Source organism: Pristis pectinata, chromosome 6 (assembly GCF_009764475.1).
Source record: "Pristis pectinata isolate sPriPec2 chromosome 6, sPriPec2.1.pri, whole genome shotgun sequence".
In the NCBI taxonomy this organism is placed as follows: domain Eukaryota; kingdom Metazoa; phylum Chordata; class Chondrichthyes; order Rhinopristiformes; family Pristidae; genus Pristis; species Pristis pectinata.
The window spans coordinates 63,678,711-63,701,634 of NC_067410.1; the positions used below are offsets into that span (position 1 = coordinate 63,678,711).

The 22,924-nt window shown below is 48.5% G+C and overlaps 1 protein-coding gene across 2 annotated transcripts in view; it reads right to left on the reverse strand.

The window, feature by feature from the left end:
- LOC127571677 (autophagy-related protein 16-1-like) overlaps window positions 1–18,157 on the reverse strand; it is a 38,454-nt gene extending 20,297 nt beyond the window's left edge. Inside the window, exons 1-7 of one of the 2 annotated variants that reach the window (XM_052018269.1) lie at window positions 17,955–18,157; window positions 13,366–13,459; window positions 11,689–11,791; window positions 6,674–6,747; window positions 5,842–6,093; window positions 3,687–3,752; window positions 2,827–2,913 (exon numbers count right to left, since the gene is read on the reverse strand). In XM_052018269.1, coding sequence (XP_051874229.1) covers window positions 2,827–2,913; window positions 3,687–3,752; window positions 5,842–6,093; window positions 6,674–6,747; window positions 11,689–11,791; window positions 13,366–13,459; window positions 17,955–18,141 — 863 coding nt within the window. In that variant the 5' untranslated portion in view covers window positions 18,142–18,157. The remainder of the gene's footprint in view (window positions 1–2,826; window positions 2,914–3,686; window positions 3,753–5,841; window positions 6,094–6,673; window positions 6,748–11,688; window positions 11,792–13,365; window positions 13,460–17,954) is intronic. The other variant, XM_052018270.1, reaches the window with a different exon arrangement.
- Between the last annotated feature and the right edge of the window lie 4,767 nt (window positions 18,158–22,924).

Below are 22,924 nucleotides of genomic sequence, written 5' to 3' on the forward strand. Positions count from 1 at the left end.
CTGGGCCCAGGACAGGTCATCTGATATGTTAATACCCAGGAATTTAAAGATGCTGGCCCTCTCCACCGTCGATTCACCAATATAGACTGGCGCATGTTTGCCCTCCTTCCTCTTCCTTAAGTCAACAATCAGTTCTTTAATTTTACTAGTGTTAAGTGAGGTTGTTGCTGCGACACCATTCAACCACTTGTGATTCGTCCAGCAACAGTGGTATGGTCGGCGAATGTGTATATGAGATTGGAGCTGTGCTTAGCCACACAATCATGTGTGTAGGGTATAGAGCAGGGAACTAAGCAGGCAGCCTTGAGGTGCACCTATGTTGATGGTCAGTGAGGAGGAGATATTGTTACCAATCCTCATTGATTGAGATCTGCCGATGAGGAAGCAGAGAATCCAGTTGCAGTGAGAAATACAGAGGCCCAGGTCTTGAAGCTTGATGATTAGTTTGGAAAGAATGATTGTGTTGAATGCCAATCTGCAGTCAATGAACAACACTGTGATGTACGTGTTCCTGTTCTCTGGATAGTTCAGAGCAGAGTGAAGTGCTAGAGAAATCGATCTGCTGTTGGCCTGTAGTGGCAGTAGTAGGCATATTGAAGTGGATCCAGGTCATCTGTGGCAAGACTTGATTAACGCCAAAAGCAACCTCTTGAAGCAATTCAGTGCAGTTGATGTAAGTGCTACCGGACAGTAGTCATTGAATACCATCTGGTAGAACTAGCTGCACCTCTAGCCAAGCTGTCTGAGTATAATTACAACTTTGGCATCTGCCCAAAAATGTGGCAAATTGCCTAAGCATGTCTTGCTCACAAACAGCAGGTCAAGTCCAATCTGGCTAATTACCATCCAATCAGTCTCCTCTCAATCATCAACAATGTGACCGAGGAAGTGGCCAACAACAATTTAGACATCATTCAGGCTTGGGTTAATAAGTAACATAAACAGCACAAGTGTCAAGCAATGAACAAGGTGGGAGTCACTATCATTCAGTGGTACTACCACCCCTGTCCTGGGCATCGCTGTAAAATGACACAGTAAAATGTGTCATGGAAAAGAAACTACTTATGGTGAATAATTTACGGCGCATGAGGTGATGTACAGCGGCAAGGGAGCCTTAGGTGGACTATGATGGTGGGGAAAGCATTGACACTGGAAGGAAAGCAGAATGAAGCAGATAAATTTTCCTGAGACTGATGAGGGATGTTGACGGACCACCATCGTTAGGACATCCAACCTCTAGATCCAACTCGGAGGCTTTGACCTCAGTCAAGAATCAGGGAATGACAGTTAATTATGACATTTACGTAAGAAGCTACTTTAGGAGCCCACAACATTGGTGGCAAAACCTGTCCATCAACAGCACTTTATCAAAACTTCGGGAGTAGATTATTCATCATTTTATGGCCCCATTGATCATCCTTCAAGGGCAAGGTGAAAGAGCCCAAGTGCCATTGGTATCCCAATGTGTCACTAAGGGTATCACAATGCATCCTGTCCTCAGTCAATAACAAGAGATGCACATTTCACAGAGGTTATGAGATGGACATGTAGGGACAACTGTTTAGGTCCTGGAAGGTCTCCACTTACTTATTGAGGGAAATTAAGATAATTGCCGCATAGCAAACATCACCGCAAATTAGTTTAACTACCTCAGCATACACTTAGGCATGCATAAGGTCCTCCTGGTTAGATTTATTTACCTAGGGACAATGGACCCTCTTATGAAACTATACAGGCACTGTCCACACTACAAAGTGAAACTCTTGATAACTTCAGCCCAATTTGTTACTCAGCAAGTATACAGGGCCTTTAAGAACCTGTGCAAAGCTATGTTCTTAACAGCCTCTGACCTAAAACATTAATTCTGTTTCTCTTTCCACAGATGCTACCTGACCTGCTGAATGTTTCCAGCATTTTCTGTTTTTATTTAGAACAGAACTACAGGCATGCTGAACAATTTCACTGCACAAATGAAATTTCCAAAGGAAGACTAAGAAACTCTTGATTGTACTCATTATTATAAATGGAATTCACAAAACAGATGCAAATTATTCACTGTGATAATTCCCAGAAGACATCAGTAAAGCAGAGCAAGATGTCAGGTCAGAAGGTTTTTCTTTTGCTTACAAAGGGGATTTCAGCAGCTGGAAAATAATAGAGGATGTTAAAGGGGAAATTTTATTTGGGGCAATTAGATACATTTGTGGGAAGAGAAAAGACTGAGGCATAAAGAGGTATGATGAGCAGGCAGGACTAACCCACAAAATGGCTGCAAGGATATAGTTTAGAATCATTGCAATCCAATCAAGAAATATTTAGCACATTTTGAGAAGTTGCACTTAGGATTTCACTAAAGGGCAACATTAAGGAAGTTCTTTGCACATTTGTCCCTTTGAATCACTACAAACAGCCAGCAGTATTGTAGGATCTTTTCCATGGTTGTATAAAACTATAAGACAATGGGGAAGCATTCAAGGTCACAATTATATCACTGGCAAAAGAAACATATGTTCTCACATCATGCAACCACAATGTGTAACATGAGAACAGTGATTTAAGAGTCTGGTATATCAGTTAATTTTCTCTCCAGAAGGCATTCATGTTAACCTTCCATAAATGAATAAATACAGGATTGTTCAGACAGGACCAGGAATATCACCAGTGACACAACTGTATTCTCATCTTCCAGCTTGAGGCCCTTCCTATCATTTGCTACTAACCACTGCATGGTTAACAAGTTGCCAAACTCTTCAATACATCCTGACCATCTTCACCTCCTTCTCAATCATTGTATTTCTCTATAATACTCAGCTATCAGCCACTCACCTGGGAGTCCTGTGCTTAGCTCGCACTGGTGACGTTTCTTCTGCTGTGTCAGGCCCTTCTTCACCAAGTACCTCTATATCATCATCACTGCAAATCAGAGGAGGAAGGAAAGCAGACAATGTGAGGGCAAAGGTTTAAAAGGAGATGTGCAAGGCAAGTTTCTTTCATATATAAAACACAGAAAGTAGTAGGTACCAGGAATGCACAGTCAGGGGTGGTGGAAGCAGATACAATAATGACATTTAAGGGGCTGTTAGATAAGCACATGAAGATCCGGGGAATGGAAGGATAGAGATCATGTGCAGGCATAAGAGATTAGTTTAATTTGGCATCACGTTTGGCACAGACTGTGGGCCAAAGAACCTGTTCCTGTTCTGTACTGTTCTATGTTCTCTAAGTCTTCTACTCCGTCTGTGCTTGGTTTCACCAGAGACCATTGAGGGGGAAATGAAACACGAATGTCAATACCTATTCAGAATTACCACAATTATATCAGAGGACTCTGATTATGGGCTTGAATGCTTTGCACATGAACCATTCTTTCATTTTATTCTCCAAGATAGAAAGATTGATATTTGCACACACAATATGAAAATGTCTCAGCTACAACTGGAGGAAAGGCCATCAATTTTTCCTCAAACACCACTGCTCTTACTTGTTAAGCAGTTTTAAAAATAAAGATGACTTCGCACCAGCAGACAGAATCTCTCACGTCATTTGCCTCAAAGCTTCACTACTTTTGACAAACTGAGGTTACACCAGAAAACCACTGGCATGAGCTGGAAGTGAGACAAGAAACTCCGCTCACACTACAGGGAGCACTACAACACGAGTAACTCATGGCAACAAATGTAACTCACGGATCAATATTCAACGGTTCTTTGGCAGCCTCAGCAAGATCCTTTTTCAGCTTTGCCTGGCGTCTCCTGAAGAGGAGAAAAAAAAAGGCACAGATTGAAGGAAAATATTAACAAGTGACAAAGGTTATCCATGCATGCAGTGACCAACATCAGAGTAGAAATCAGATCCAAAAACACTTGGAAACCAGTATCCTGCCAATGCGGCAAGTGCAACATTATATCTCAGACTGAAACATTTAAATTCAAAGTACTCGTCATCTCATGAGCTAGCTGCTCCCACACACATTCAAGCAAAATACTTGGTCAAAACTAAATATGGCAAGGTTTTACTCAGCCAACAATCCTGCAGGATGCTCCTGTGCTAACTGGTAACCTTTGTTACAATTCCATGGGACACCATCTAGTTCTGTTTACTGAAGGATTAAAAAAAATGCATTAATTTGGAGGTACATATGGAATAGGTCTTACAACAGAAAACCTCCATAATTAAAACACCATTACCTTGTGGATTCAGGTACAGAAACCATTCAAGAGACTTTCCCCTTGAACGGCTAGAATATAGCAGAGTGGCTGCTTGCAACATCCAGCATGGAACCTTATGGTGTCTGGAGCCAGTTCACCCATTTGGCAGTGTGCAGCCCAAAGGACCCATTGAAGTGAGTACCTGTAGCGTCTGGCATAAAGGCAGTTCTCAGTATCAACGGAAGGCTGGCAATTTTCCCTCTGGTTCCTTCAGAATTGATCAATTTAAATTCCCAATGCTTATTTTTTGGTAGGCCTTTCATCTTGCAAGCAATTTTTAATCCTAATGCAGACTATAAAAATAATACAGGACACTATTGTGGTGCCACGACATCCCTGACACACAGAAATTGAATTTCAGCATCCAAAACCAACCAGTGAGACCACTGATTCATTTGAGATTCACCTACACAGTAACATAGACCAGTAAAGCCAATCATCTAACATAATGTCCACAAAGTTGGGGTTTGAAGACTCACTGACAAAGATCTAACTGTATCCAAAATTAAAGGTGGTCAGGTACCTGCTTATGTTCTATGCACTTAACTCAGTCTCAAACAACATTGATGCCAAATAAAAACCAATGCCAGCAAAGGCTGTAATCAGTTTCATATCTGTGGGGCTAATGCTACATATTTCAAACTTTTAACAAAAGAGATCAGTACATTGTGTGCCAGTAGGCAACCTGTCCAGCTATGCAAAATGTTGAGTATCAATAGGAGAGGAGAAACACTTGCCAAAGTCCAGTGATAAATAGTTTGTGGGCTGAACTAGGTAGCGAGTTATGAGAAATAAATTTAGCATGTTTGATTATTAATGACTGGCAACTGAAAAAGAAATGAAAGCTTTAGGATTCACCAATGAAAGAAAACCATCACCCAACGTGGTCTAGTTTACAAGTCGTCTTTAATTGATCCTGAACACGAGTCATAGAGTCATACAGCACGGAAACAGGGCCTTCGGCCCAACTAGTCCATGCTGACCAAGATGCCCATCTAAACTAGTCCCATTTGCCTGCATTTGGCCCACATCTCTCAAAGCCTTTCCTATCTTCTCTCTGTTCTCTCGCCCTCCCATTGGGAAGGGGATACAAAAGCCTGAAAGCACGTACCATCAGGCTCAAGGACAGCTTCTGTCCTGTTGTTATAAGGCTATTGAATGGTCCCTAGTACAATAAGATTGACTCTTGACCTCACAATCCACCTCATTATGGCCTTGCACTTTATTGCCTGCCTGCATTGCATTCTCTCAGTAACAGTAACACTCTATTTTGCATTCTGTTATTGTTTTCCCTTGTACTACCTCAATGCATTGATGTGATGAAAAGATCTGTATGGACTGCATGCAAAACAAAGTTCTTCACTGTACCCCAGTACATGTGACAATAATAATAATCCAATCCATGTACCTGTCCCAAGTGTCTTTTAACCCAGTCAAGTAACCCTTCTTAGCCACCTATAATGCATTAACATCCTTCCTTAAATAAGGAGCCAAATACTCTACACAGAACATACTTTGAATTAGCATTCATTAAAGAAGCACAGGCTGTCAACACACAAGGATAAACAACAAATGCTGCCTTGGCACTATCAATAGGATGACTCCATAGAGGTGCATTAAGTCCAAGTTGTACCATGTATCCTTTTCATTTTCTGCATTTAACCGATTAGCTTCTTGAGCCTTCTCAGCCATCCAGCGTGTGATCAGCTCCTGGTTTTCATCGGATGTTTTTCGCAGCTTCTCCTCGAGGGCTGTGAAGGTAATCTGGAGGGCGTCATATTCATCCTTCAGCGTCTGATTGGCTTGCTCCAGCTCTTGGAGTTTGTTTCGCAGCTCCTGGCACTCATTACTCAGTTGCTGTATCTGTTTCTCATACTCAGCCATCCTTAAATAAAAATAAATAGGTTGGGCAGAATTGCACCTTACAGCATGACAGCAAACCAGGTTTAAAAGGCGGTAAATAGGAGAGAGTAACATTCCATTCCACTTTTACACTATCATAGTCACTGCTCACTACCCGCCAGTTTCAAAAGTTGTATCCACGTTCCCCTCTGGATGATAATGGGGATGTGTGGAGAAGGGCAGTCTCAGGTCTGCCCGATCCTTTACGTTTCCTCAAAGACATCACTAGAGAATTAGTGAGCAGCCAACTCAGTAGCTCGATTCACACAAATCAAGAGCTGCTATGATCATTTTTACTTCCAAATGAATTGATATCAACTACAGGGATAATGACTGGCCCTAACATCCAAGGGTCATTAACTTGATTAGTATTCCTACTTACTACTTAATTAGCCCTGCTGTAAAAGAACACCCAAATGTTGCAATATGATAAGATGACTGGATGCCTTAGTTCTGATGCTTAAATAACATGCTAGCACTTACAATCCAGTATAGGAAAGAAAAACCTTCACATTTGATAAAGGATGTGAAAGGTCTCTCAAACATTTTTAAGTGCCACTTACTTTGCTTCATTGGCATGGATCTCTTTGTCCTTTTGCTGCAGCTGGCTATTAAGTTCAATCACATTCTGGGCAAGCTGAAGGAGAAGCAAAAACAGTGACAAAACCTTTGGCATGGCCAGATTACAATGAAAGCCACAACCAACCCCCAACTGCTCCCCAAAAAATGACTTCATACTTTTACAAACCTCTCAGGGCCTCCTTTTGAGTCAACCTGCCCAATTACTTCCAACGTCAAGTATTTTAGGTCACTTGGTCCAGACTTAGATGAGAAATTTGACAGACAGTGAGGTCAGAGAGAGAAAAGAATTCTAGATATTCAGAAGGTGGCTGATTTACCTGGTTCAGTGCTGCTAAGCAGGTTAATACTACATGTCCTTAATTTATTTTTACTTTAAATGTGTTCAGGATCCTCTTAAGTACACTTGTGTCCCTATAGAGACATCAATTCATCATATCCATTCTTGAAGGAGACAAGGTAAATACAGAGACTGCAAAATAAATAAGTGCATAGAGTGGGTTTATTTTAAAATAGTTTGGAACAGACTTCAATATTCACTTTCATATAGCCAAAAACTTGACAGGCTAAACCAGAGTGCAACTCCCAGCCACATCAGGTGAAAGAGCCAGGCTGAATTTCTTGCCTGTGTTATCTGTGGGAGGGCTACTTGAACTACCTCAGAGGATGGCCCTGGGTTGTTTTTTTTTGAGAGATGATATGGGTGGAGAGAGAGGAAAGAAACAGCTAAGGTTCTCATTCTGTGATCCCTTTTGGCAAAAGTACTTCTGTTGGTTCTGAGCAAAGATAGGATTGGAGCTGAGTTGTCTTCATGTTTGAATGGCTCTATTATAGAGCCAGAGCAATACAGCACGGATACAGGCCCAACCAGTCCATGCCAACCAAGGCACCCACCCATCTAGTCCCAATTTCCTGTATTCGGCCCATATTACTCTAAGCCCCACCCCTGCACATACCTATCCAAGTGTTTCTTAAATGATACTATTGTACCTGCCTCAACCACTTCCTCAACTCATTCTCCTATGCTCCAAGGAATAAAGACCTGGCCTGGCCAGCCTCTCCCTATAACTCAGGCCCTCTGGTCCTGGCAACATCCTCAAATCTTTTCTGCACTCTTTCCAGTTTAACCATGTCTTTCCTAATAACAGGGTGACCGAAACTACACACAGTACTCCAAGTGCAGCCTCACCAACTTATACAACTGCAACATAATGTCCCAATTCACATACTCAATGCCCTGACTGATGGAGGTCAGTATGCTAAATGCCTTTTTCACCACCGTCTACATGTGACGCCACTTTCAATGAACTATGCACTTGTTCTCATAGGTCCCTCTGTTCCATTATACTCCCTAGTGCCCAACCATTCATAGTACAAGTTTGACTTTCCAAAATGCATCATCTCACACTTATCTGTATTGAAATCTATTTGCCACTCCTCAGCCCACTGCCTTAACTGATCAAGATCCCCCTGTAATCTACAATAACCTTCTTCACTATCAACACCTCCTAATTTAGTGTCATCTGCAAATTTACTGATCAAGCCTTGTGCATTCACATCCAAATCATTTAAATAACAAATAACAAGGGTCCCAACACTGACCCCTGTGGCACCCCACTAGTCACCGGCCTCCATTCTGAGAAACAACCTTCAACCACCAGCCTCTGCTTCCTACCTCCGAGTTAATTTTGAATCCACCTAACTGGCTCTCCCTGGATTCCATGGGACCGAACCTTCCAGACCAGCATAGCAAGCAGGACCTTGTCAAAGACCTTGCTAAAGTCCAAATAGATAACATCCACTGCCCTACCATCTACCTTTTCGGTTACTTCTTCAAAAAACTCTAAAAGGTTCATCAAGCACGACTTTCCACGCACAAAGCCATGCTGACTCCTCCTAATCAGATTCTATCTATCCAATTGCTGGTAGATCCTGTCCCTCAGAATTCCCTCTAGTAACTTCCCCACTACTGATGTCAGGCTGACTGGCCTGTAGTTCCCTGGCTTGTCCTTGCTACCTTTCTTAAACACTGGAACCTTCCAGTCTGAGAACTTCACCAGTAGCTAGCCTCTGCAATTTCTCCTCTAGCCTCCCACAAAGTCCTAAGATGCACTTGGTCAGGCCCTGGGGATTTATCCACCTTAATGCACTGTAAGGCTGCAAATACCTCCTCCCTGGTAATATGAATTTCCTCCAAAACATCTCCACTAGTTTCCCTCATCTCTTGAGAACAACAATTTTCTCCTCAGTAAACACCAAGGAGAAATATTCATTAAAAATCCCACTCATCTCCTGCAGCTCAAGATATAGACAGCCCTGCTGATCTCTAGGGGGACCAACTCTCCCTCTGGGCACTCTCTTACTCTTAATATAGCTACAGTACCTCTTGGGATTTTCCTTAACCTTACCTAGCAGATCCACCTCATACCCTCTCTTTCCCCTCCTGATTTCTCTACTAAGAGTATTCTTAGTCTTTTTATCATCATCAAGGGATTCACTTGTCCCTGACCTCCTAAACACAATTTATGCTTCCTTCTTTCTCTTGACTTTCTAACAGACCGCAATCAGTGAGGATAGGCAGCAATACCTCCGGCATGATTACTCTCAACACTGGTGCCCCACAAGGCTGCGTCCTCAGCCCTCTACTCTACTCCCTATACACTCATAACTGTGTGGCCAGATTCTGCTCTAACTCCATCTACAAGTTTGCAGATCATACCACTGTAGTAGGCCATATCTCAAACAGCGATGCGTCGGAGTACAGGAAGGAGATAAAGAGCTTAGTAGAATGGTGTCATGACAACAACCTTTCCCTCAATGTCAACAAAACAAAAGAGCTGGTCATTGACTTCAGGAAAGGGGGCGGTGTACGTGCACCTGTCTACATCAATGCTGCTGAGGTCGAGAGGGTTAAGAGCTTCAAGTTCCTGGGAGTGAACATCACTAACAGTCTGTCCTGGTCAAATCACGTAGAAGCCACAGCCAAGAAAGCTCACCAGCGCCTTTACTTCCTCAGGAGGCTAAAGAAATTTGGTTTGTCCCCTTTGACTCTCACCAACTTTTACCGATGCACCATAGAAAGCATCCTATCTAGATGTATCATGGCTTGGTATGGCAACTGCTCTGCCCAGGACCGCAAGAAACTGCAGAGTTGTGGACACAGTCCAGCACATTATGGACACCAGCCTCCCCTCCTTGGACTCTGTCTTTACCTCTCGTTGTCTTGGTGAAGCAGCCAGCATAAATCAAAGATCCCACCCACCCGGGACATTCTCTCTTCTCTCCTCTTCCATTGGGTAGAAGATACAGGAGCATGAAGGCACGTACCACCAGACTTAAGGACAGCTTCTACCCCACTATGATAAGACTACTGAACGGTTCCCTTATACAATGAGATGGACTATGACCTCACGATCTACCTTGTTGTGACCTCGCACCTTATTGCACTGCACTCTCTGTAGCTGTGACACTACTCTGTACTGTTATTGTTTACCTGTACTACATCAATGCACTCTGTACTGACTCAATGTAACTGCACTGTGTAATGAATTGACCTGTATGATCGGTTTGTAAGACAAGCTTTTCACTGTACCTCGGTACAAGTGACAATAATAAACCAATACCAGATCCTCAACATCTCTCGTCAGCCAAGGTTCCCTAAACTTGCCAGGTTTATCTTTCACCCTGACAGGAACATGCTACTCCTGGACTCTTGATATCACACTCTTAAAAACCTCCCACTTGCCATTCGTTCCTTTCCTTTCCCTTCAAACAGGCTCACCCAATCCACTTCTGTTAGATCTTGCCTAATTCCCCCAAAATTAGCCCTGCTCCAGTTTAGGACCCTAACCTTTGAACCCGTCCTATCCTTTTCCATCACTACCTTAAAACTAAGAGAGTTACGGTCATTAGAGCCAAAGTGCTCCCTGACTGCCACTTCAGTTACCTGCCCGCCACTTCAGTTACCTGCCCCACCTTGTTCCCCAAGAGAAGGTCCAGTATTGCACCCTCCTGAGTAGGGTCCTCTATCAGGGAGGTTTCCTGACGCAGGAAACTTTCCGGGACACATTTCACAAATTCCACCCCATCCAGGCCCTTAACCCTCTGGGTAGTCCAGACAATACCAGAGAAATTAAAATGTCCCACTAATACAACCCTATTATTCTTACAAATATCAGCAATTTCTCTACACACCTGGTCCTTAAGTTCCCACTGATTATTGGGAACTCTGAATGTCTCAACTCAAATGCTAATGTGTGAAAGGCTCCTTGGCTTCTATGTAATTACAACCCAATAGGGGTCAACATCCAAAAAAAACTGCAGAAAATGAAAAAGGGTCTATGATCAAAAGGGCTCCTTCACATACACTGTTTATGCAAGTATACATTGAGATTCTCCTTCAAATTAAGGGAAATGAGTGCCACCATGAAGTTTGCAACTCCAGGAAAGTCTGATGGCTGCCTCTTGGTGGCACTTCAATCATAACAAGGTGATTTTTCTTTTTTTGATTTTCACAAGGGTCAACCCCCTTAGAACAGGAAAAACTACCCGCTTCTCCTCCCTAATCTGAAACCCTTCCTTCTGAAATCCCATAGTGAAATGATGGAAATGACCCACACTGAATCAGCACAGCGCTGGAGCACACTTCCCATTGATCAACCAGCTGTGGCAGACACAGATGAATCATGCAGTTTTCAGTTTCCAACCTCTCTTGGGAATCATACGCTTTCTCTAACCTCTTGCCAAATCCAAAGCACTAAACACTGCAGACCAAAATGGATATAGTGGAGGAATCTGTTTACACAGCTCTTACTGGAAGACAGCACTAGCTTGAGGATTAAGTGTTTTCCAGGCAGGGAACAGCAGAATAACCCCACAACAGGAGCTAACAACCGACCTTTATAGATGAGGTAATGCACCACAAGTTAAGAGCAAAGTTGTAAGGAGTCAGTAATTCACTAAGGTAAAGCAACTGAGTAACCTTCTGTTCCACACATACCTCACCACGCTTCTTGTGGAGCTCCGTGAGCTCTTCCTGGTGACGTATCCGCATCTGCGCAACTTCGTGTGTCGTCTCATTCCGTACGCCGTCAGGCGCTGGGCTGAATTACCAGGGAAAGCAGCAGGAAGCATAAGCGTCAATTTGGGACAAAAGAACAGAAGCATAATTCTAGCCACGCAAAGTTTCTCCCCTCCACCCTACTAAGGTACCTTGGCAAAGTGGCTTCGACAAGTCAAGGGAGCCATACTAACAGGATCTTTGACCAGAATATTCTTTTTTTTTTGGGAGGTAGGAAGAGAGGGTGGAGATCTCTTAAGAGCATTATAACCCAATGAGATGCAATTCCCAGTGACGGTCAACTGATATCAAACAGCAATAAAGAGCAAGTAACCTTTCCAATTCATCACCTTTTACCACAGCACCCCAAGAGCATGGTGACAAAGTATAGAACCTCCCACCAGCCGAAACCAATTCACCCAAACCCTGTGTTGAACCCAGCAATCTTGTCTTTTGAGACTCAGCTGTTCAATGTATCAGCCCCAGGCCAACAAGAGAGGCAATACAGCTTAAAATTGATCAAAGTTACCCTGAAATGATCTATATCATGGTCCAATTTCTCAATGTCGTCCTGCAATTCTCTGTCAAAAGGGTTTGAGTTTAAACACATTTATCCCCAAAGCAGAAACCAAGATAAAGATCCAACAGCTACAAGAACATTACTTGGAACAGAAGCAGCATTTAGAGATCACCAAGCTCAAAATCTGAAAGGCCAAGAGATTGGCAGAAAGGCTTTCATTTTAGGGACAGGCAAATGACAGGCTAGAGGTAAGAGGATAGATAATTACTAAGACCAGCTCCTGCACGGTGTCAACAACAATCTGTGATATATATTACACTTTTAATAATGGGAAAGGCAACAGGCATTTCAATGGAGTGGGAGTGACATAAATTGGAACTGAACCCATTATGTGCAGCAGCCAAATGCAAGCAGCGGGTCTTAAAAGAGGGGAGAGATTAAGACAAGAAATGTCAGATTGTTAGCATCTAGGCAGATGAAGGTACAACCATCAGCGTGATCAAAAGAAGTAGGAATGGAAAGAAGCTTGAGTTAAGAAACGCAAAGGGCTTTGTGGGTTTGAAGATTATACAAAAGAGGAAGGATGAAGTGACGGAGGGATTTGAACACAAGGAAAAAGTATTTCATAATCAAGTTATTGGTAAATAGGGAATCACAATCGGCCAATGAGCAGAGAACCATAGACAAATGGGGGAGGGGGGGGGAGGGAGGAGGAGGGAGAGACAGATACAAGGGATGTTGGGTCCCATTTACTTGAAGGGATTAGAAGAACTGGGACTGTTTTCCATAGGAGTACTGAAGTCTTAGAGGAGTTTTGTGAGAAGGATTCAGAGGGCTCTTTATAGCGCAAGTAAAAATAAATTGCTCCAAAGATCATAACCAGACAGGGAGAGATGAGGCGAGATTTATAGTTTGCTTTCTTTTAACCTGCAAGAGGAGATATCATCTGAAAATTAGCTTGAAAGATAGAATCAAATTCAAAACTAGTTTCTAACACAATATTAAACATAATAAATTTGAATAAAATAGAAGTCCATCCAAGGTTATAACGAGCAGAAAGAAAAATGGAAGAACAAGGACTCGCACAAGCAACGTACCTGATGTCGGGTCTGTTGTGAAGTTCATACTTCTCGCCCTGAAACCTCTCGGCGAGAACTGTTTGTAAGTCGGACTTCTCCAAGAGCTTATTATCTGCAGAGAGGATGTTAAGAGGGGAGTTAAATCAGGACACAAGAGATCGCAGATGCTGGAATCTGGAGCAACACACACAAAACGCTGGAGCGGGTCAGGCAGCATCTGTGGAGGGAAATGTGCAGTCAGTGTTTGGGGTCCAGATGAACGATCTCGACCCGAAACGTCGACTGTCCATTTCCCTCCACAGATGCTGCCTGACCCGCTGAGTCCCTCCAGCGTTATGAATGTTAAACGTTGCCCAGACAACCCCTCACCCCAGTATCTCTCCTCCCCACCCCGCGGGTGTGTCTCCCCCTCCCGGTCTCTCCCACCTCTTCCCCCTCCCCCCCTTGTCTCTCTCCACCCTCCCCTTCCCCACTCCCCCCGTCTCTCTCCACCCTCCCCTTCCCCACTCCCCCCCCGTCTCTCTCCACCCTCCCCTTCCCCACTGCCCCCCTTCTCTCTCTCCACCCTCCCCTTCCCCACTGCCCCCCTTCTCTCTCTCCACCCTCCCCTTCCCCACTCCCCCCCTTCTCTCTCTCCACCCCACCTTCTCTCTCTCCACCCCCATTTCCCCACTCGCCCCCTTCTCTCCACCCCTCCTTCCCCACTTCCCCCCTTCTCTCTCCACCCCCCTTCCTCACTCTCCCCCCCTTTCCCCCTCTCTCTCCACCCCCCCTTCCCCACTCCCCCCTTCTCTCTCCACCCCCCTTCCCCACTCTCCCCCCCTTTCCCCCTCCCCCCCTTGTCTCTCTCCCCCTCCCCCCTTGTCTCTCTCTCCCCCTCCCCCCCTTGTCTCTCTCTCCCCCTCCCCCCCTTGTCTCTCTCTCCCCCTCCCCACCTTGTCTCTCTCCCCCTCCCCACCTTGTCTCTCTCCCCCCTCCCCCCCTTGTCTCTCTCTCCCCCTCCCCCCCTTGTCTCTCTCTCCCCCTCCCCACCTTGTCTCTCTCTCCCCCTCCCCACCTTGTCTCTCTCCACCCCCCCTTCCCCCCTCCCCACCTTGTCTCTCTCTCCCCCTCCCCCCCCTTGTCTCTCTCTCCCCCTCCCCCCCTTGTCTCTCTCTCCCCCTCCCCCCCTTGTCTCTCTCTCCCCCTCCCCCCCTTGTCTCCCTCTCCCCCTCCCCCCCTTGTCTGCCTCTCCCCTCCCCCCCCTTGTCTCCCTCTCCCCCTCCCCCCCCTTGTCTCCCTCTCCCCCTCCCCCCCCTTGTCTCCCTCTCCCCCCTTGTCTCCCTCTCCCCCTCCCCCCTTGTCTCTCTCCCCCCCTCCCCCCCTTGTCTCTCTCTCCCCCTCCCCACCTTGTCTCTCTCCACCCCCCCTTCCCCCCTCCCCCCTTGTCTCTCTCCCCCTCCCCCCCTTGTCTCTCTCTCCCCCTCCCCACCTTGTCTCTCTCCACCCCCCCTTCCCCTCTCTCTCCCCCTCCCCCCCTTGTCTCTCTCTCCCCCTCCCCCCTTGTCTCTCTCTCCCCCTCCCCCCCCTGTCTCTCTCTCCCCCTCCCCCCCCTGTCTCTCTCTCCCCCTCCCCCCCCTTGTCTCTCTCTCCCCCTCCCCCCCCTTGTCTCTCTCTCCCCCTCCCCCCCCTTGTCTCTCTCTCCCCCTCCCCCCCGTCTCTCTCTCCCCCTCCCCCCCTTGTCTCTCTCTCCCCCTCCCCCCCTTGTCTCTCTCCCCCCTCCCCCCCTTGTCTCTCTCCCCCTCCCCCCCTTGTCTCTCTCCACCCCCCCTTCTCTCTCCACCCCCCTTCCCCACTCTCCCCCTTGTCTCTCTCTCCCCCTCCCCCCCCTTGTCTCTCTCTCCCCCTCCCCCCCCCTTGTCTCTCTCTCCCCCTCCCCCCCTTGTCTCTCTCTCCCCCTCCCCCCCCTTGTCTCTCTCTCCCCCTCCCCCCCTTGTCTCTCTCTCCCCCTCCCCCCCTTGTCTCTCTCTCCCCCTCCCCCCCCTTGTCTCTCTCCCCCTCCCCCCCCTTGTCTCTCTCCCCCTCCCCCCCTTGTCTCTCTCCCCCTCCCCCCCTTGTCTCTCTCCCCCTCCCCCCCTTGTCTCTCTCCCCCTCCCCCCCTTGTCTCTCTCCCCCTCCCCCCCCTTGTCTCTCTCCCCCTCCCCCCCTTGTCTCTCTCCCCCCCTCCCCCCTTGTCTCTCTCCCCCCCTCCCCCCCTTGTCTCTCCCTCCCCCTCCCCCCCTTGTCTCTCCCTCCCCCCCTTGTCTCTCCCTCCCCCCCTTGTCTCTCTCCCCCCCTCCCCCACCCTTGTCTCTCTCTCCCCCTCCCCCACCCTTGTCTCTCTCCCCCTCCCCCACCCTTGTCTCTCTCCCCCCCGTCTCTCTCTCCCCCCTCTTGTCTGTCTCCCCCTCCCCCCCTTGTCTCTCTCTCCCCCTCCCCCCCTTGTCTCTCTCTCCCCCCCCCCCCCCTTGTCTCTCTCTCCCCTCCCCCCCTTGTCTCTCTCATCCCCCTCCCCCCCTTGTCTCTCTCTCCCCCTCCCCCCCTTGTCTCTCTCTCCCCCTCCCCCCCCTTGTCTCTCTCTCCCCCTCCCCCCCTTGTCTCTCTCTCCCCCTCCCCCCCTTGTCTCTCTCTCCCCCTCCCCCCCTTGTCTCTCTCTCCCCCTCCCCCCCTTGTCTCTCTCCCCCTCCCCCCCTTGTCTCTCTCTCCCCCTCCCCCCCTTGTCTCTCTCTCCCCCTCCCCCCCTTGTCTCTCTCTCCCCCTCCCCCCTCTCTCTCCCCCTCCCCCCCTCGTCTCTCTCTCCCCCTCCCCCCCTCGTCTCTCTCTCCCCCTCCCCCCCTCGTCTCTCCCTCCCCCTCCCCCCCTCGTCTCTCCCCCTCCCCCCCTCGTCTCTCCCCCTCCCCCCCTCGTCTCTCTCTCCCCCCCTCGTCTCTCTCTCCCCCTCCCCCCCCTCGTCTCTCTCCCCCCCCCCCCCTCGTCTCTCTCCCCCTCCCCCCCCTCCTCTCTCTCCCCCTCTCCCCCCCTCCTCTCTCTCCCCCTCTCCCCCCCTCCTCTCTCTCCCCCTCTCCCCCCCTCCTCTCTCTCCCCCTCTCCCCCCCTCCTCTCTCTCCCCCTCTCCCCCCCTCCTCTCTCTCCCCCTCTCCCCCCCTCCTCTCTCTCCCCCTCTCCCCCCCTCCTCTCTCTCCCCCTCTCCCCCCCTCCTCTCTCTCCCCCTCTCCCCCCCTCCTCTCTCTCCCCCTCTCCCCCCTCCTCTCTCTCCCCCTCTCCCCCCCTCCTCTCTCTCCCCCTCTCCCCCCCTCCTCTCTCTCCCCCTCTCCCCCCCTCCTCTCTCTCCCCCTCTCCCCCCCTCCTCTCTCTCCCCCTCTCCCCCCCTCCTCTCTCTCCCCCTCTCCCCCCCTCCTCTCTCTCCCCCTCTCCCCCCCTCCTCTCTCTCCCCCTCTCCCCCCCTCCTCTCTCTCCCCCTCTCCCCCCCTCCTCTCTCTCCCCCTCTCCCCCCTCCTCTCTCTCCCCCTCTCCCCCCCTCCTCTCTCTCCCCCTCTCCCCCCCTCCTCTCTCTCCCCCTCTCCCCCCCTCCTCTCTCTCCCCCTCTCCCCCCTCCTCCCTCTCCCTCTCTCCCCCCCTCCTCTCTCTCCCCCTCTCCCCCCCTCCTCTCTCTCCCCCTCTCCCCCCCTCCTCTCTCTCCCCCCTCCCCCCCCTTCCTCTCTCTCCCCCTCTCCCCCCCTCCTCTCTCTCCCCCTCTCCCCCCCTCCTCTCTCTCCCCCTCTCCCCCCTCCTCTCTCTCCCCTCTCCCCCTCCTCTCTCTCCCCCTCTCCCCCCCTCCTCTTCTCTCCCCTCTCCCCCCTCCTCTCTCTCCCCCTCTCCCCCCTCCCACCCTCTCTCTCCCCCTCTCCCCCCTCCCACCCTCTCTCTCCCCCTCTCCCCCCTCCCACCCTCTCTCTCCCCCTCTCCCCCCTCCCACCCTCTCTCTCCCCCTCTCCCCCCTCCCCTCTCCCCCTCTCCCCCCCTCCCCTCTCTCCCCCTCTCCCCCCCCTCCCCTCTCTCCCCCTCACCACCCCTCCCCTCTCTCCCCCCCTCCCCCCCTCCCCTCTCTCCCCCTCTCCCCCCATCCCCTCTCTCCCCCGCTCCCCCCCTCCTCTCTCTCCCCCTCTCCCCCCCTCCTCTCTCTCCCCCTCTCCCCCACCTCCTCTCTCTCCCCCTCTCCCCCCCTCCTCTCTCTCCCCCTCTCCCCCCCTCCTCTCTCTCCCCCTCTCCCCCCCCTCCTCTCTCTCCCCCTCTCCCCCCTCCTCTCTCTCCCCCTCTCCCCCCCCTCCTCTCTCTCCCCCTCTCCCCCCATCCTCTCTCTCCCCCTAGCCCCCCCTCTTTGCTCTCCCCCTCTCCCCCCTCGTCTCTCTCTCCCCCTTCCCCACTCCCCCCCCCGGTGTCTTCCCCCCCGCCGGTCACTCCCTCCCCCCCCGGTCACTCCCTCCCGCCTGCCCGGGCCGCCCTGCGCCCCGAGTGTCCCCCGTGAGGTAACGGTGTGCAGTTGGGCGCCGCGGACCGATGCCTCCTGCCCCACAGCCCCCCGGCCCCGCTCCCCCATCCCCACCACTCACAGGCCTGCACCAGCTCCTCGAAGCCCTGCCTCTGCTGCCGGTCCCGGAGCCGCAGCTGTTCCCTGATGTGCCGCCGCCAGCGCGCCGTCTTTGCCGCCACCGCCATCTTGCCGTGGGGTCCTCCGCCACCCTCAGCGCAGCCGCCAGCCATCAGGCTGCCCTGTGACGGCCCGAACGCCAGCTCCATTCAGTCATCAGCCGCCTCCTGCACTTGGTTGTAACGGAGCGTCTACGCCGCCAACACCTGGAGTCCATTAACATTGGATTATATTTTTTTTATTATTTTAAGCGGCTGAGTTGCTGGATTGAAAGTTGCGACACACTAGCAGAATGCAGTGTGTGTGCTTAGCGTGGCCGCCACGTTTGATAAAGGCAGGACGCCCAGACTGAGCCCAGGCTCCCTTCCCCAACACACTGACTCAGAACCCACAGCCCTTGTGTCCAGTGGGGGCTGCAAATCTCATCTCTTTGTGCAAATAATTAGTTCTTTGCTTCTTCTTTAGTGCTTCTCTTTCCTTCATTCTGAAATCCAGTCCCTGAGTTGGTTGAGGGATGTGATGAATGCTGGCTGGGCTAAAAAAATTGATTAGGACTGTCTCTGGCTTCATCTGAACGTCCGTCCCACTTAAAATCTCGTCCCACTCACCCCTGAAGTATCAGCCAAAGTAATGTCATGACACTGGAATTGGATTTGAACCCATCACATTTCTGGCTGAGAGGTGAGGGTGCAATATTGAGCCAAAACTAATGCAGAAAACAGTAGTGCTCTCATCCATAAGATGCATTGGGTGACTTTGTTCAAAAGCACAGTGGAACTGCATTTCCATAATCAGGAAACCATTCAAAAGATTGGACTTGCTGCCTAAAATAAGCTAGGAGAATATGAATTTCCAGTAATTGAAAAATCAAAAACTGCAGATGTCTGAAATATGAAGTATGAATAGAGAGTGCTGGAATCACTCACCAGGCCAGGCAGCATCTGTGCAAAGAGAAACAATTAACGTCTTAGGTCGAAAAGACTTCATCTTTCCACTGATGCTGCTAGACCCACTGAGTGTTTCCAGCATTTGAAGGGTCTCGACCTGAAATGCCAGCTGTCCATTTCCCTCCATAGATGCTGCCTGACCTGCTGAGTTACTCTATCCTTCATGTGTAGTTCCAGGTTCCAGCATCTGCAATCCCTTACGTCTCCTGACTATATTTTTAATGCACTTCATGTCTTTTACTATTTAATATATTCCCTATCATAAAGGCTATTCACCTTTCCAACCCCTGTACACACATCCCTCACATTCCATTTATTGTAACCTTATGTGTAAATACTTCTTGATTCAAAAGATCAACCCAGTAACTCATAACCAAATGTTATTGGCCTCCGTTCAGTTCCTGTCCTTGGCCTGACACTGTTATCAGCTCAGCACCTTGTGTTCCATACACTGGATTATTTCTATATTTAACACTAATCCTGATCAGACATTTATCCAGCTTTTCAAAATCTGTGATTCAGCAGACCAATTATTGTTTTTTCAGACAACTTTATTGCACAAACCTCATGATTCTGAAAGGAACAAGTTTCTCTGTGGAGCTTGATGTCTGTTATTTTTTACTCACCTGCCTCCTGATTCTGTGCTCTTGGTCCTGGTTTTAAATACTTTGTATGCACTTACAAGATCTGTTTGGAGATTGAGATCAAATGTACAACACAATGACAGCTTAGTTGGTCCTTCAATGGTGTAGATGCTCCAAACAAGGCTCCTTTTCCCACAACTTCATGCATCTTATTGAAATAATGTCTGATCATTTCTCCTTCCTTATTATATGGCATCCACTTAAACACACCTGTGTTAGTCACCAGAACTTGAAGTAGTAAGTGTTGCCTACTATCCAATCTCTGGGGAAAGAAATTCCTATTCAATTACTACTGATTAGTGGAAACTGCAGATGTGGAATCTGGAGCAAAAAAACAAGCTGCTGGAGAAACTCAGCAAATCAGGCAGCATCTGTGGAGGAAAATGGACAGTCAACGTTTCAGGTTGAGACCCTGCATCAGGACCAGGAAGTACACAGGGGTTCCGTGAGACCCTCTCTCACTGCTCCCCCTCTATGGTTTCTACGGCTCTCTGCACTTTGACCTCCTTCTTAGTAAGGTATGTGCCCTTCCTCATTACTTGTCTTCGCTGAAATATTGTCCCATTGGCTTCTAGTTTGGTCCCAGTCAGGATCTCAGGTATGTGCATTAAATTCACCATTCTTCTTCCAATGTTTTTCCCTCCAAGTCCTACGCTTCACCCTCTCGGCCATGTATTTGGTACCTTCTGGTCCTTTCTCTCTGTCTCTCTCTCTCTCTCTCACACACACACACACACACACACACACACACACACACACACACACACACACACACACACACACACACACACACACACACACACACACACACACACACACACACACACACAGCCCCAGGCCTCACTTTCCCAAATAAACTGCTGACTGCAATTCTTTTGACTCTTTGTCCTTGATAATCCCTCTTCCGTTCTTGGATCTGAGTGGGGCAGACCCTTGGGTGTTTGGGCCAAGGATGGCCTTGACAAGGTTGACCTTCTCATGGTTATCAGCACTCTTTCCAGCCACCATCTTTAAGTCACAGGTTTTCCGCTAGGCCTCAGCTTTCTGGTGCTTGTGGAGCTGTTTCTTTTCCCTTGGATTTTCCAACAATGCCGTTATTTTTGCTGGTAACTAGTTCTTAGATCTCCTGGTCATTCTCATCAACCAGTTCTGGTGTTTGCTGGCAGAGAGGCCATGAATCTCTTCACAGGTGCTGGTTATGGTGCCCATCAAGGCAGCCAGACATTGTCGATACTCTGTGGCTCCTGTTGGTCAGACCTGCTGTCCCTGAGACCGTATCCGAGAAGCATTAGCATTCTGTGGTCCTTGAGATCTTCAGTGTTGATTTTCTTGTGGCAGCATTTTTGTTGCCATTGACGATTGGGGCCCAGACTGACAGAGTAGATTCATTAGTACCTGTCATGTAGCAGCTGATGTGGACACCCCTTGTAGTCAGTAAGGAGTTTGTACATTCTCCCCGTGTCTGCGTGGGTTTCCTCCGGGTGCTCCGGTTTCCTCCCACATTCCAAAGACGTATGGGTTAGGAAATTGTGGGCATGCTATGTTGGCACTGGAAGCGTGGCAGCACTTGCGGGCTGCCCTCAGAACACTCTACGCAAAAGATTCATTTCATTGTGTGTTTCGATGTACTTGTGACCAATAAAGATATCTTAGTCTTTCACTAGGAAGATGACATAATCTAACAGGTGCCTGTACCTGGATAAAGGGAACAATGTGAAGTCTTGTATTTAGGGATTTTCTCTACATCTACCCTATTAAGGCCTTGTAGAATTTTGAAGTTCTCTATTAGGTCTCCATTCAGCCTTTTCAAGAGAATAGCTCAGCCTATTCAGTCTTTGCTGATTGAAATATTCTCTGAGCACCTGTACAACTGGTTAATGTCTCCCCTCTATTGTGCCATTATCTCTGCTATAAGTAATGAAAAGCAGGAGCATATCTAGAATGGATTCATCTTGAGACAGACAGCATCAATACCAAGGGACCTTTTCATTTATCACTGCAACAATTATTGACAGTTCATTATTTCTGGAACATCTATTGATTGTGCACCAGCTGAGTCAGAAGCAGCAGTATTCTATTTAACATTCATTTACCAAGGGGTAAGCTGATGTCTTGGGTCAGCTACAAGGGTTTAAGGAAGAGAACATACTGTGCTGCATCCCCATCTGATTCGCAGGCATGGTGATAGCAGTTAACAGTCAATTCAGATTTTCTGGGTCAAGCTTCTCAATGAAACCTTAGCCAGGAGACTTGGGAACTAATATTTCCTGGTGTCAATGCATGCTTCAGTCAACACAAGCACATACCTTGTTTTATAAAAGCATTTCCATACCTTGTCTTGAACACAAACTTTTACTGGGGTGGAATGAGAAAAGCTACACAAGCATTTGGAGAATCTGCTGTTCCTCTCCCAGTGACTATAGAGGAAACCCACACAGTCACAGGGACAATGTACAAACTCCACACAGGACTGGGGAAGTTAGGATTGAACCCAGATCACTGGAACTGTGAGGCAAGAGCTGCACCTCTGTGCCACCCATTTTAATGTCTGACCAGCCAATTAATGCTGATTGACTGTTTCATAGCAATCAATAAAGCAGGATCAAGCCAGATCGACATACTGTACAGGACCAAGCCAGGTCTAAAAGGTCTACAAATGAACTAAGCTCCCCAAACAGATGTTCATTCCTTGCTGTTTTTGCACTATTTTTCCATATTCCGGCGGGTGCAAGACTCCATAAAGCCGTTAGCCCCAAGTTACCTGGATTTCAGTCAAGGCTTCATAGAGTTATAAGATCATGCAGCCCAGAAACAGGTCCTTTGGCCCAACTTGGATTGTATTGCCCAGTGAGCCAGCAGTCCCACCTGCCTGCATTTGGCCCATAGCCCTCTAAACATCTCCTATCCATGTATTTGTACTTATGTCCTATCCATGTCCATGTACTTATCTCGATGGCTTTTCAATGTTGCTAATGTGCCTGCCTCAACCACTATTTCTGGCAGCTCATTCCAAATACACACCACCTTTTGCATGAAGAAGCTGCCCCTGATGTCCCTTTTAAATCTCTCGCCTCTGATACTAAACCTATGCCCTCTTGTTTTTAGCACCCCCTCCCTGGGAAAAAGTCTATGTGCTTTCACCCTGTCTGTGCCCCTCATGATTTTATATACCTCTATCAGGTCAAACCTCAATCTCCTATGTTCCAGAGAATAAAGTCCCAGTCTACGCAACCTCTCCTTGTAACTCAGGCCCCCAAGTTCAGGCAACATCCTGGTAAATCTTTTCTGCACTAATTCTAGTTTAATAACATCTTTCCTATAACAAGGTGACCAAAACTGCA